This window comes from Cervus elaphus, chromosome 1, assembly GCF_910594005.1.
Source record: "Cervus elaphus chromosome 1, mCerEla1.1, whole genome shotgun sequence".
In the NCBI taxonomy this organism is placed as follows: domain Eukaryota; kingdom Metazoa; phylum Chordata; class Mammalia; order Artiodactyla; family Cervidae; genus Cervus; species Cervus elaphus.
Window position 1 is genome coordinate 77,488,497 of NC_057815.1, and position 14,698 is coordinate 77,503,194.

At 44.2% G+C, this 14,698-nt stretch overlaps 1 protein-coding gene across 2 annotated transcripts in view; it reads left to right on the forward strand.

Moving 5' to 3' along the window:
• KIAA1549L (KIAA1549 like) overlaps positions 1-14,698 on the forward strand; it is a 300,774-nt gene that overhangs the window by 199,887 nt on the left and 86,189 nt on the right. For both annotated transcript variants that reach the window (XM_043908885.1, XM_043908889.1), the window contains exon 10: positions 4,871-5,042. In XM_043908885.1, the coding sequence (XP_043764820.1) occupies positions 4,871-5,042 (172 nt within the window). The remainder of the gene's footprint in view (positions 1-4,870; positions 5,043-14,698) is intronic.

Here is a 14,698-nt window from a genome sequence, read left to right on the forward strand (position 1 = left end):
CACAAGCTGATGAGGCCGGTTAATCCACACTGCTCTTACTTTGGCGGGGTCGCTGGTCGTAATCATCGACATTGTGAAGGAGGGTGAGAGCTGCTCTCCCGACTCTCACTCTGGATTGCAGGGGGAAGCAGGTCTCAGAAGACATGCTGCCCACACGTGCATATTTATTCAACAAAACATTATTAGTAAGTGTCAACTCCCCCGCAACCTGCTCTGGAGGCTGGATGAGGTCCCAGCTTTCAGGCCTCTCAGCACCATGGCTGTGATCAGCAGAAACACTCATCAGCCTCCCAAAAGTGGGGTTCTGTCGGCCTTGTCGAGTCTGTTTCAACAAACAGAGCCCTCTCCATTTATAAGGGACACTTGACCTCACTGGGATTTAGGGGAATACGCTATAGCAGACACTGCTGGGGCCCTCCCCACACTTGTTTACCGTTTCTATGAAGGCTGATAGACTTCCAACATCATTTTATTCAAGGGCTGACTCTTGAGGTGGCAGAACCCACTTTGCCCAGTCATGGCTGGCTGGAAGTACCTGGGAATTCACTGGCAGTGGGGGTATAAATACCACAGCTCTCTGGTTTCTTGGCTGGGAGAATTCTGAAAAGTGTGCTTTAGGATCATCAGCAGAGCTTTCTCACAGAATTAAGCTTTGGTTTTCCACCATGGTGACTTGCTTCCTACCTAATGCACCCCCCATCAGTTCTCTGCACCTCTCCAATAAATGACAAGCATTCAGCTCATCTCAGAGTCTACTTCAGAGGGAACCCAACAGAGATTCCATCCTGAGGGTAGAGGCTCTGAGCCTCTCTAGATTCTTTGTCCAGTTCCAGCAAGAGTGGGAATGTCTCTAGCATATTCTAACCAATCGACATATCTTGAGTATCACTACTTCTACCCAGTGAGAATCCATTTCTAACATTAGTTACGCTAATCAAAGCTCCGTGGAGCAAGGAATCAAGTTATAGAAGCACTTCTGGCAGTCGCCTCTAGAAAGGGGGCATCTTCTGTGGCATCTAGCCAGCTGCCCCTGGGGTGTGAACTCCTGATTGGTGACTGACCACATCTAGGGTATAACATAACCCAAACACGCATGCATGGTATCACACGAAGAGGAAGCTTTAAAGGAAATTATAGACATTCCCATAGTCTGTCTGCAGATCATGTCCCCAGGCAATCTTGGAAGTACAAGCAACCCATCTTTTGGAACAGTTTCCTACCTCAGTCAACGTCCCACCCCTTAGGGAGACTCGGGTCCCCTGTTCACAGCTGGTGTATTTGGCCTCTTGTCCTATTGAACATCGCTTTGGTTCTAAAAGCCTTTGTGGTCTGAGACAGCCTCGTAATGAGGTAAAGAGGTCATTAATTTCATGTGCCAGGTTTGTGATTCCCTTTCTGGGGGGGTCCATGTGAGCCCTATAATTCACATTTCTCCAAGTAACAGAAAGGAAGTCACTGGGATTCAGACAGTTGAAATGGAGTTTGCCTCAACTGAAGTGGGAGAAAGAATCACCCTCCACTCCCGATTATTTGTTAACCTAAGAAACGCAACACATTCTAAGTGCCTAAAAGAGCCCAGCGAGGTCTTTTCTCCTCTGTTTTCCTGAGAACTCACTGTGTGTGGCCCCTTTTGTTACCTGGAAAACCTGAGTGAAGTAACTAGGGATTTATTTCTGCAAATCTCCAATTTACCAAGGGCGTAGATCACCTTCCAACATCATCCTTGGAGGAATTTGCTAGGAAGAATTTGCTGTTAAATTGAAATTGAGCAAAGTTATTAGTTGCTTGAATGTTCATTCATCTCGTACCTGGTTATACTAATGCTCTCCCTACCTCCTCTCCCACTGGGGACAGAAATAACACCCCCAATTTCCCAAATAAAATTCACTCTGTAGAGCTTACATCATCCTTCATGCAGAGAAGCCTTTCATCTGGGCTCAGATGATTTTTAAAGATGAGCCACCTTCATGAATATGGAAATTTAAATGTCTAGAATCTAAAGATATTTTTCTAGTGGATATATTTGAAAAAGTGAGTCCAAAGAAGATATACATAGGCCCAGTAAGCATTTTTAATTGTGTAACTCTATTTGTCATCAAAGTAACGCAAGTTTTAACTACCACAAGATGCCATTTTCACCTACTAAAAGTGAGTGGATTGGTGCCATCCAGTGTTGAAGATGCAGTGAAATGGGCACCCTCAAACTCAGTAAATGGGAGAACACGTGAGTAGTTTAGACAAGAACCTTTTAGATGGTCACAACTTTACCCCTAGAAATTCCTTTCAAGAAGATAAAGGTGAACGCAAAGATGAAGAGGTGAGAGCACTCTTTCTCAGAGTGTCCAGAAAATGGTTTTATAAGGTGCCCATCTGACCAGGTCAGTTTGGGTAAGGCTGCATCCTCTAGAGCATTCTTGAAGATTCCAAAGGTATATTAACATACAAAGACTCTGAAAAGACCTGCAAGTAATCTCCTTGCCTTTCTGCAATATACTGATTTCTAAATTTAAGTACCATTATAATAACATCTACATTTCCCTGACATTTTATTATGAGCATTTGTAAACTCACAGAAAAGTTCCAAAAATTATGATGTAAACACATATATACTCACCATCTAGGTTCTACCATTAACAGTGTATTATGTTACCATTTTATATTTGATAGCATTTATCATTTCCACACCATGGATCAGTTTGGACTGTTCTACAACCTCATATAAATGAAATCCTACAGTATATTCTCTTTTGTATCGTTTTTTGACTCTGGAGTGTTTCTGAGATTCATCCACGTTGTTCTTTTATTCAGTAGTTTATTCCTTTTTATTGCTGAGTAATATTCCCTTGTATGAAGTATACTACAGGTTGTTTATCCATGCTTCTGTTGATGGACACCTGGGCTTTTCCAAGTTTTTAGCTACAATAAGCAAAGCTCCTATGAACCTTCTTCTGCAAATCTTTCTTTGGACATGTGCTTGCCTTTGTCTTGGGTATGTAGGAGTGGTCCACAGGATTGGTGTATGCGAGAAACTGAGAAACTGCCAGACCTTTCCCCACAGTGTACTGTTTGATGCTCCCACCAACCGGATGTGGAGGTACCCCGCCTCCTCATCAACACAGGGTTGTCAGCCCTTCTCATTTTAGTCATTCTGGTGGTTGATAGTGATGCCTTATGGGCTTTAGTTGCATTTCCTCATTGAGCATCTAAAAAGACATGCTTATTGGCTCCTCAGATATCTTTCTTTGTGAAATGTCTGGTCAGATTATTTTAAAAGCCATTTTTTATTGGATTGTAGTAATATTTATTTTTAATTGTTATTCATAGCATATATACTCAGGAGCATAAAAATATGCAGAGTTTAAAGAACACTAATAAAAAAAGAACCCACAACCCAAAGAGTAAGAACATTACTGTTACCTTACCCCAGAAGCTTTCTCTGTGTCTTTTCTGATTATATCTACTTGCTTCCTTTCTACCAGAGTTGAGTGTGCTTCTGGATCTTGTATTAAATCATGCCTGTGTTTTCTGTATAGATTTTACCATTCTCATGTGTATCCTTAACCAGTGCATCATTTGGTTTTGTTTGTTTTTGAACTTTATATTCTGTAATTCGTCTCTTTTGCTCCATATCAGGATTTTGTATTCACCCATATTGGATCAAAGAGCCATAGTTCTACTACTGTATAATATTTAATTGTGCAGCAGTACTATAATTCATTTCTCCATCCTACTGTTAGTGACTTCTGAATTTTTGTATTTTTTTTGGCTATTATGAACAGTGCTGCTATAAACATTTTTGTTACATCTTTTGATATTCTGTGAGACTCATAATCTGTAAGATACACTTTGGGAAATACTATATGATGCCATGTTTATCAATGGTGAATTATACTAGTGAAAACTTGATAACAACCTTAATGTCCATAAATGAAGGTTTAGTTAAGTTTATGAGACATGCACACAGTAGAATATTATATAGATATTAAAATTTATGTTTTATGTGTGATTATCAATTGTTAGTTACAATACTGAAACATGAGTAACAATCTAGGTGTTTAACAATAAAGGATTGGGTAAGTAAGTTTATGGAGCATACCTTGGAATGCCATGTAGAAACTAACATTTATGCTTTTATTATAATTAAGCCCCTATGGATGCAAGTAAAAATGACAATATATAATATTATATAGAAAATATGATAAATAATTTTGTAAAATGATAAATAAGAGACTTGTGTGGAAAAAACAGTAGCAAATACTCTAAAATGACGATAGCAATTAGCTTGTGGAGGAGGGGTTACAGATTGTTTTTATTTTATTTCATTTCTCGATGCTTTTCTGTATTTTCAAATTCTCTGTAGTGCAATGAGAAAATACAACAAAGGTTATTTTAGAAAAAGAACTTTGAGTCTCCAAACCCTGCTTTTATAAGAGACCTTTTGAATTGCAGACATAGTTCACTTTTTCCCCCTCTCTGGCAATTGCAGGAATTTGAAATTAGAAATCTTGTTTGAGCATAACCTAACATGCCCTGAATTCATGTGGAGGCCTATTTTCAAATGAGGCCAGAGTTTTCTGGAGGCTGGAAGACTTGACCATTTCAGCATTTCTTCTCCATCTCAAACTGTTCTTCCCAGATGTTTGTATTTTCAAGACTGTTTTCTCCTCCCTGCCTTCCTCTTCCAGCGATAGTAGGGTTTCTTGAGACATTGGTATTAGGGAGATACGTGAAGGTTGATGCCTAAAATATATGTTATGGGTCCACTCAGCTGCAGAAGGCTTCACAGTCGGGAGCGAGCCTACTGATCATGTGAGTAATTGCAGACTTGATGAACGATGCCCTGTAAACAAGGCCTATCTTTTTTTGAAAGATGGTAAAGATGCAGCGGGTGCCAGGACCCAAGGACCCTGCAGAGCTGACTTACTACACCCTGTACAACGGGAAACCTCTGCTGGGGACTGCAGCTGCCAAGATCCTGAGCACCATTGACTCCCAAAGGATGGCCTTGACTCTGCATCATGTTGTTCTTCTGCAAGCTGACCGTAAGGGGACAGTCTTTCTATTCAATATTTTTAACATCAGTAAATATTTCCTGTTCATCCAAGTGAGTCCCTAAACTCATGTTAGTAGACCCAGAGCTAAAAATATTTCTATTCTAGAAGGTTCTCAAATCAACCAGCTGTTTCCTGTATTGTTTAAAGCAATAGGTTTTGGGTGAAAGTGAAAGTCGCTCAGTTGTGTCTGACTCTTTGTGATCCCATGGACTATACAGTTCACGGAATTCTCTAGGCCAGAATGCTGGAGTGGGTAGCCTTTCCCTTCTCCAGGGGAATCTTCCCAACCCAGGGATTGTACCCAGGTCTCCTGCATTGCAGCCAGATTCTTTACCAACTGAGCTATCAGGGAAGCCCTGATATCAGGTAGCTATCAGGTTTTGGGTAAGGGATGTGTTTTGGATACTAGGGTGATGGTAATACTGCTTTGCCCCAAGTCCTACCCACTCTTCCTCCTCAGTCCAGCCTTTTGAACAGCTAGAAAAATCACCACAGCTGAGATTGTATTTGTTTGCTAGGGAATTAAAGGTAATTTGATTCAGTAAACTTTCCAGAGTCCTACATGAGCTGTGCTGGAGGACACACAGAAGTGGGCAAGACTTGCTAAATCCCTGCCGTTAAGGAGCAGAGAAGGTGTTGATGCAGATATAAAGGTGTAGAATGCAGAGTTGCTTCCAGTAGACAACGTGATTGATACAGGGCTCAACAGAGGGACAGATTGCTCTCAAGGGGTACCTGGGAAGGATTACTAGAGAAAGGGTATGAAACATAATAACTTCCTCTTTGAGGGCCCTCCCCATGGTAGCTACTATGCTTGTTGCTTTACATAGATTTTTCTCTATGTCTCTGGGGCAACTTTATTCAGTTCCCAGTTACAGATGAGGAAACCTAGGCTCAGACAGGTTAACTAACTTGCTCCACGTCGCAGAATTAGTACTTGATATGATATTAATTCCAAGACAGGAATCTGAATCTGAGTTCAAAAGTGTGTTCTTGACTGTATTGTATGCTGTGATTCCAGCCGAGGGTGGGGAAGAGGTTATAGTCTAGAAAGATGAAGCAGAAGGAGCAATAGAAGGGAAGTGAAAAGTACCAGTGGTGCTTGAAAAAAGGGAGTCAGGTTTCCTGCAGTACAGAAGCATGCGGAGGAGATGATGGGGGCAGAAATGAGCACTGCTTAGGAGATTCAGGCCTCCCGTGGCAAGGGAAGGGATTATACTGTGCTGAGATCGGTTCTGGGGAGCTACTGGAGATTTCTATGCGGGGGAATAGTATCATTGAAAGTACCCATTATCTAGGGAGATTAATCTGTTGGCAGTGTTCAGGTTGAGAGAAGGCAGAACTAATGAGGCTTTGTGATGGCCCAGGCATTAGGGACCCAAAGAAGGGCTTCAAAGAAAGCCAGGGAATAGGTGAGGTAGGTGAGCAACTGTGTGGCAGAAATGTTAGATTCAGCATCACATGGAGCATAGAGGGCCTGGAAGGCCCAGACTGATCTCCTAGTTGGTGTCCACGCTCCTTAGGAACCTGACTCGTGGTTTTCCCCTCCTCATCATCTGCCTTCATCCAGGGTGGCTGTGGCTTCCATGGGGATGGTCCATCCCGTGTGTTGTTATGGCCCTCACTTCTGCTTGGCCAGCACATCCTCAGAGACACACCTTTGCCTAGAAATGATGGTCACCCTCTACAGTCTTGTCTTTAAAACGTTTTTAGCTCAGATTCTCTTCCTTTGCACCTCTGTCCTTCCCTCCCTATGGGCTCTGTCCCATCTCTGGTCAGGTCAATGACCTCATCAGTTCTGCTGTATCCTCTTCATGTGTGTTCCCCAGGCTCCGTTCTCAGCTCTTTATCCATCTCTCCAGGTAGAGAATGAAGTGTAGAGGACAGGGGTGAAAACCACTGCAGGTGTCCAGGTGAGAGGGGAAAGTGTCAGAGGTGGAGACTCAGAGAAGATATTTTACATATTTTTGCAGACAGAGCCAATGGGACAAGATAATGGATTGTGGATGAGCAGGAGAAGATGAGGGCCAAAAGACTCAAGGTTGACTCCGAGGTGTTTGCTTGAGCACTGACTGTGGTGTCACTTGTTGAGATGCAGAAGGTACAGAGAGGAAGTGGTTCAGTGGCGCAGCAGTGGGGATGGGAGCTAGAATTGAGAGTTTGGTTTTGGACATGTTAGTTTATACATTCAAGTAGAGATACTAACTTGGGAGGAGTCATCAACACAGATAACATTTAGAGTTAAGGGAATTCGTGAGATTAACCAGACTCAGCACGATTTAGAGCTAAAGAGAAGAGGGTGAAAATTAAGGCATGGGGAAGTTACATGAGGGAAGTACTGGAGCCAGCAAAGGATCCTGAGAAGGAACATTCAGGGAGATGGAGGAAACCCAGGAGGAGGTGGAGGAAACCCAGGAGGTGGTGAGGTCCAGAAACAAGCAAAGAAAGTGAATGTCTTGGAAGGGGGTGAGCTGTTGCATCAGCTTCTGTTCATAAGAGGCAGAGACTGGAAGGACGGAAATAAAGTGGCTTTGCTAAACTGGAGGTTGGTGGGAACCTTGGCAGGAGGAGTTCCCAGGAAGAGGTAGTGGAGACAGAGTGGCTAGAGGGACCCAGGAGACAGTGGAGGTGGGGAACCAATGCCAGCAAAGGGAGAAGATTAATGATGCAGTGGCTGGAGGGGCACATGAGAGAGAGTGGGTATATTTGGGTATTAAGACGTAATAGAGAGGGAGAAATTGACAATGCAGAAGAGAGACAAGCCCTGCAGGAATGAAGTCCACACATGGACGAGGGGGCAGCACAAGTGGAGGGTCAGACTCAGCGAGGAGCAGGGATGGCCCATCCTTTGGCAGCAGGAGGCCAAGCGGAGCAGGGGTGTGGGTGTCAGTCACATGGTACATTTGGCACTGGAAGCCTGAGGACATCTCCATGGTTGTTTCTGCTCTCTTGGGTCATAATAACATGAAGGAGGCGGCTGAAGATGAGATTGTGGGGCAGGGCACATTTGAGCCTGGGTGAAGTAGTACACAATAAGCAAACTGATTAGCGAAACACGTAAGAGAGGAAGGCTCCCTTCCTCCCAGGTCTTCATTGCTATGTTCAGACCATTTCTTCTATTCTTGCAAAATGCTAGATGCTTCAAAGTTGCCTCCTCCTTACTGCAGTCACCTCTAGACCCCAAGCTGACCCCCACTGTCCTTTGAAGTTTTTTTAACATTAATTTACTTATTTTTGGCTACCCTTGGTCTGTGTTGCTGTGTATGGGCTACTCTCTAGTTGTGGTGCATGGGCTTCTCATTTCAGCGGCTTTTCTTATTTCAGAGCACAGGCTCAGCAGTTAGGGCGCAAAGGCTTAGTTGCCCTATGGCGTGTGAAATCTTCCGGGACCAGGGACTGAACCTGTGTCCCCTGCATTGGGAGGCAGACTCCCAACCACTGAACAACCAGGGAAGTCCATCCTTTAGAGATTTTTACCTGGTTCATTGTCTCTTCCTCTTTACCACTTCTCCTGCCCTAACCCATCCTTTACTTTGAGATCAGTTCCTTGACCTCCTTATTTCTACTCCAGGCCTCATCGTACTTGGGAAGGGGCGGCAATGGGAGAGCTGGCCTTATTTAGACCAGGAGAAGAATGGAGTGTCAGGAGAAGAGGTCGAGGCTAAGGGGACTTGGCTGATGGAAATGCATGGGGAACAGTGGGAGGTTTAAGAGCTTGGGCCAGAGACAGCAGTCACAGCAGTTAGCAGGTGCTTGGAACCTTTTGGAAATGAGAGTCAAAGGATCATCTAGGGATGACCTTAGAGGCGTGACTGCGGCTCAGAGAGCCAGGATTCCAACTCTGTTCCACCTGCCTTCAGAGCTACTAACCTTCACCCTTACTTTTTTGTTTCCTTCAAATCCACTTGGCCCTCCCAGTTCCCTTCTAGAGTAATTCTCAAACTGGTTTTTCTTCTCCATTTCATCATTATCTCCTCTTGGACTTTGCATGTGCTTCCCAACTGACTCAGCTTCAGCTTCTGTGCCACTAATGTACTGTCTACATTGTAATTAGAGTCATTATAATAAACACAGGTTCTGATCTTACATCTACAACATTTAAAAAATATTTGGTGGCTCTTCACTGTTCACAAGAGTAAAATCCAAGCTTCTTAAAGTGGGTCTTTCAAGCCCTTCACAGAGGGTGCTCAGCAAACATTCAGATCCCTTCACAGCCTGGTCTCCAGGCTTCTTTCCCATCATACAGCCTACTCTGCTTTCCTTCAGACCCAGGGCTTCAGCCACATGGGAGGATTCATTCTTCACATTCCCTGTCCCTGACTGTTGAAGCGTGACCCCTTCCCCCGAGTTCCAAGGGCCTTCATTGCCCTTATTATAGTGGGCAAATGAATTGTTTTCTTGCTTTCCTCCTCATGAGCTCTTTAAAAGCAGGTACCACATCGCATTCCTTTCTGAGTATCCAGCCTCAGTTACTGCCTGGCTGTATTCTTGTGAAGGCCTAGGACACAACTTTGCTAAATGCCTTTGCCAGGCCATGAGTGAGGCATGTCTTAGAAGACACCGTAGCAGAGCAGTTGAGAGCAGAGCCTTTGCAATAAGACAGAAGACAAGTGAGTGACCCTTTCTGACCTACATTTTCCTCACCTGTAAAATGCTGACATAGAAACAATAACCTGGGAGAACTACTAGGGGTTTAAATGAAATAATTATTGCATGTAGAGGGTTTAGTATATCCCTGGAGCACCTGTTAAGCACGTAAGTGGTAGCTGAATATCTCATTTATCCATAAGGTGGAAGGACTCAAGGAGAGGCCATGGAGAAGGAAAGGTGATTTGAAGGTTAAGAGCCTATATAATTCAGAGAACAGGGTGCTGTTAATGACATTAGAGAGGGAGTTGGCGAGGAGAAGCTCTTTTAGGAGGGAGACGGTGATTTATTCACTTAGGGCCATGTTGAATTTAGGTGATGGACTTTCTTTTTTTGTTTTTTTGGGGGGTTGGGCCCCCCACCACATTGCATAGCATGTGGGATCTTAGTTCTGGACTAAGGTTCAAACCCAAGTCCCCTGTAAACCAGGGTTCAGACCCAAGTCCTCTGTAGTGGAAGCGTGGAGTCTTAACCACTGGACTACCAGGGAATTACCTAGGTGATGGACTATTAAAGGGTGCTGTGGGGGGTATATAGGGCTGAAGTTAGAAAAGTTGTTGGAAATCGTAGTCTGAATCCCAGGAGAGAGGCTAAAGTCAACACTATAGATTTTGAGAATGTTGTCAATACAGAACAGAATTAAAATCCTGGAGAAATTCTGGTCCTGGAGGGAGTACAAACCAGAAGACAGACCCTGGGAAATGCTTCCACCCCAGGATCAGATGAGGAGGACACTAAGGCCCATGAAGAAGAGGAGAACGAGAGATGTTTTAAATCTCATTTTCTCCTAATAGTTCTGAAATCAGCCTGCAATGGGAATCTGAGGTCAGCACTTTGAATGGAGAATCACGGTGTTGAACAGACACCTCATCCCTTCTCATTCCATTCTGTGTGTTGCAGTGTTTTCTAAATTGCTCAGTCTAGGGCCGATGTGCAAGGCTTCCCAGGTGGCACTAGTGATGAAGAACCCACCTGCCAGTGCAGGAGGTGGAAGAGATGCATGTTGGACCCCTCGGTCAGGAAGATCCCCTGGAGAGGGGCATGGAAACCCACCCCAGTATTCTTGCCTGGAGAATCCCATGGACAGAAGAGCCTGGTAGGCTGTATAGTCCATGGGGCTGCAAAGAGTCGGACACGACTGAAGTGACTTAGCACACACACAGCACGGGGCTGACGTGCAGCGCCCTACAGTGGAATGTGTGATGCCTGCTCTCCCCACGTCATCTCTGGGTAATGGGGCAGCAGTGACTTCTAAAGAAGCGGCTGCCTTCCCGATGGAGGCTTTCATCTGCTCCCTTTGCAGGATCTGGAGTGAGGGGCCCCTCAGAGAGCTTATCCAGCTGATGGAGTGGGGACAATTCTCCCCATACACAAGCAGACCAGGGCAGGCATTGGTTTCCCTTACGTGGCAGTCAGACACTGATCTCAAAAAATATCACTTAAAGAAAGCTATGTAGACTGGCCCTTCAGTAAAGGGAACTCTCATTCTTTCAACAAATAATTCTTGAGCACCTGGTTTATGTCTGGCACTGTTCTAGGCCCTGGAGATACAGCTGTGAGCCAAGCAGGCAAACACTCTGCCCACATGGATCTTATATTCCTAAGTGGGCAGATTAAGCAGACAAAATAACTGAATAATATGTTATATGCTAGTAAGTACCATGGAGAAAAATTAAGCAGGGAAGAGACTAAAGGATGCCAAGGAGATAATGGTTGCAATTTTAAATTGTTTGGGGGTGCGAAGAAGATATTGAGGAAGCAACCTTTGAGTTGCTTCTTGAGGATACCTGGGGAGAAGGTTCCAGGCAGAGAAGGGGTGGGGTTTGAGAGCCAGCGAGGAGGTCCCTGAGGGAAGAGAGCAGCAACGATGAGTCACAGGTGCGGCAGAGGGGCCACCGTGCCGCAAGAGTGTGTGGGCAGGGGCACGACGGACCTGAGCTCCCACCAGCTTCGGGGATCTGGGTTAGACCCTCCCCTGTGTCTACTCACACCAGTCATGATTTCTCATGTTTTGAGAGTCATGAAGACGAGCTGAGAACTTTTTTGAATGGATTCCTTCTCCTTTCACCATTTGCTCTACGTGAGAGTAATTCTTTCTGAGTTCAGATTATAGGGACCCTTTGACCTCATTTGCTCTGACCAATGCTTTGTGTGTGTGCACTCATACATGCACACTCACATGCACACACTCCCATTCATATGCATTAACTCAGAGCTGACTTAACTTGTGTATTTCAGAGAAATGACTTATTTTGGTAAAAAAACAAAACAAAACATAATCTAACCTCCCTAGGGCTCAGTTTCTTCATCTGCAAAATGGGTATGAGAGCAAAAGCCTGACAAAGAGTGTATCCCAGTGCCTAACGCATAGTAGAAGCTCAGAACATGTTGTCTCATTTTCCTATCCTTCCTCTGACATTCTTGCAAATTAAATAGCCATTTGTTCCTTTTCACCTCTGTACATGACTTTGTAGTTTTAGATCATTATGCCAATGAATATATTGGGTTTGGATGACTTCAGTTGACCTAACTTTACTATCGCTTTGACCGTTAAATGAATTTTATTAATGTACATAGCATACCTTTATTCTCTCCTCATTTAAATAGAGGTGAAAGGATTTTCCATACTGCATCAAGAAGGCACACATCCATCAAAACAATAAGGCTGAGTAAAAGCTGAACACATGTTAATATTTCATTCTTGCTAATGAAAAAAATACATATAAATATATCTAGGCTATCATGTTCTGATATACTATACATTTTTCCCCATCAGGATAGAATAGCCAAAATTGATATTTTTCACAGAAGCATTAAGCTTTAAAAAATGTTAATGGCCTAAAACTTACATAGAAATATTGAATTACTAAAAGCAGCAGCAATTACATGTTTAATGTCAATAGAAGCACATTATCTAATGAGCTGTTTTCAGAAGTTAATAATGTGATTAATCACCGATTGACAAAAACTGTGGAAAAGAAGTTATTTTGTACTAATCGCACTCCTGAGTCAAGTGCTGCCTGAGGAGAGGTAAATCTTGGCTAATGAGGTGCCAGTGGAAGTCAGGGGGTGGTTGATGTCAGAGAAAGACCAGCTGGCTCCTCAGGCGGGTCCTCACCGTGTGATGCTTACTGATGGGGGTCTTTGCACTCCAGACTTGAGTCCTCAGTTTTGTGAGTTTAGTAGCCCCCAGAATTAAACAGGATCAGGAGTACCAACTTAGGCTAACCAGACTTATAAGAGAGTGATATATAAGCCAGATTGAAAGTATTTAATTTAAAATGTGGATTGGAACTTGGAAAAGGAAATGGCAACCCACTCCAGTATTCTAACCTGGAGAATTCCATGGACAGAGGAGCCTGGCGGGATACAGTCCATGAGGTCACAAGAGTCAGACACAACCGAAGCAACTTAGCACACTCACAGCACACTTTCATGGGTTGGAACTACCAAGAAGGGAACTTCTCCCTTAAATGGCTTTTACTCTGTCCTTTGTGGAAACCTATATGGGGAGCCAAATTGCAACAGGAATAATGATAGTTTAGTTATACATTCATTCAACTTTTAATTGAGTACCTACTATGTGCAGGGGCTTTCTTGATAGCTCAGTTGGTAAAGAAGCCGCCTGCAATGCAGGAGACCCCGGGTTGATTCCTGAGTTGGGAAGATCCGCTGAAGAAGGGATAGGCTACCCACTCCAGTATTCTTGGACTTCCCTTGTGGCTCAGCTGGTAAAGAATCCACCTGCAATGCAGGAGACCCTGGTTCAGTCCCTGGGTTGGGAAGATCCCCTGGAGCAGAGAAAGGCTACCCACTCCAGTATTCTGACCTGGAGAATTCCATGGACTCTGTAGTCCATGGGGTTGCAAAGAGTTGGACACGACTGAGCAACTTTCACTTTCACTTTTCACTACTGTGTGCAAGGCCCTGTTCTGGCCCTGGGGATGCAGCAAACAAGAGACAAAAAATACACCGCCCTGCTCTGTTAGGGTATACACGCTAAACGAGGGGCAGGGGGTGACAGATGGTGAGCAAATACGTATGTATCATAGCAGATGGTAACATATACTTTAGAGTCTCACCACTCCAAGTATGACCCGGGGCCCTGCTGCATGGGTATCTACTGGGAGCTTATTAGGCATGTTACCAAGTCCAGGCTCATATTACTTACCACATGCCAGGCCAACAAATTGAGACACAAGTTGTTGAGGCAAGAAATAGTGATTTTATTCAGACAGCCAGTAGACAGAGAAGATGGTGGACTGGTGTCCCAAAGAACCTATTAGAGCTGGACCCATCCCAATCCACAAAATTAGAATCCACATTGAGCAAGATTCCTAGGTGATTGGCCTGCACTTTAGTTTGAAGGGCTTCCCTGATAGCTCAGCTGGTAAAGAATCTGCCTGCAATGCAGGAGATCCCAGTTCGATTCCTGGGTCAGGAAGATCTTCTGGAGAAGGGATAGGCTACCCACTCCAGTGTTCTTGGGCTTCCTTAGTGGCTCAGCTGGTAAAGAATCACCCTGCACTGAGGGAGACCTGGGTTTGATCCCTGGGTTGGGAAGATCCCCTGGAGAAGGAAATGGCTACCCACTCCAGTATTCTGGCCTGGAGAATACCATGGACTGTACAGTCCATGGTGTCACAAAGAGTCAGACATGACTGAATGACTTTCACTTTAACACTTTCACTTTACAGTTTGAGAAGCACTGATTTAAAGGAAAGCTAAGTAGGAAAAGGGGGATGGAGAGTGCTTGGGGCAGGGATTGTTATTTTACAAAGAATACAGGGAAAGCCTCACAGATATAATGACACTTATTCAGAGCCCTGAAGGAAGGAGGAAGAGAGTCATGTGGATATCTAGGTGAAGAGTGTTCTAGGTAGAAGAATAAGCTGGTGTAAAGGCCCTGAGGCAGAAGCATATCCAGCATGTTTGAGGAACAGTCAGAGGAAGGTAGGCTGGAACAGAGTGGGTTGAAGGAATAGCCGTAAGAGCAG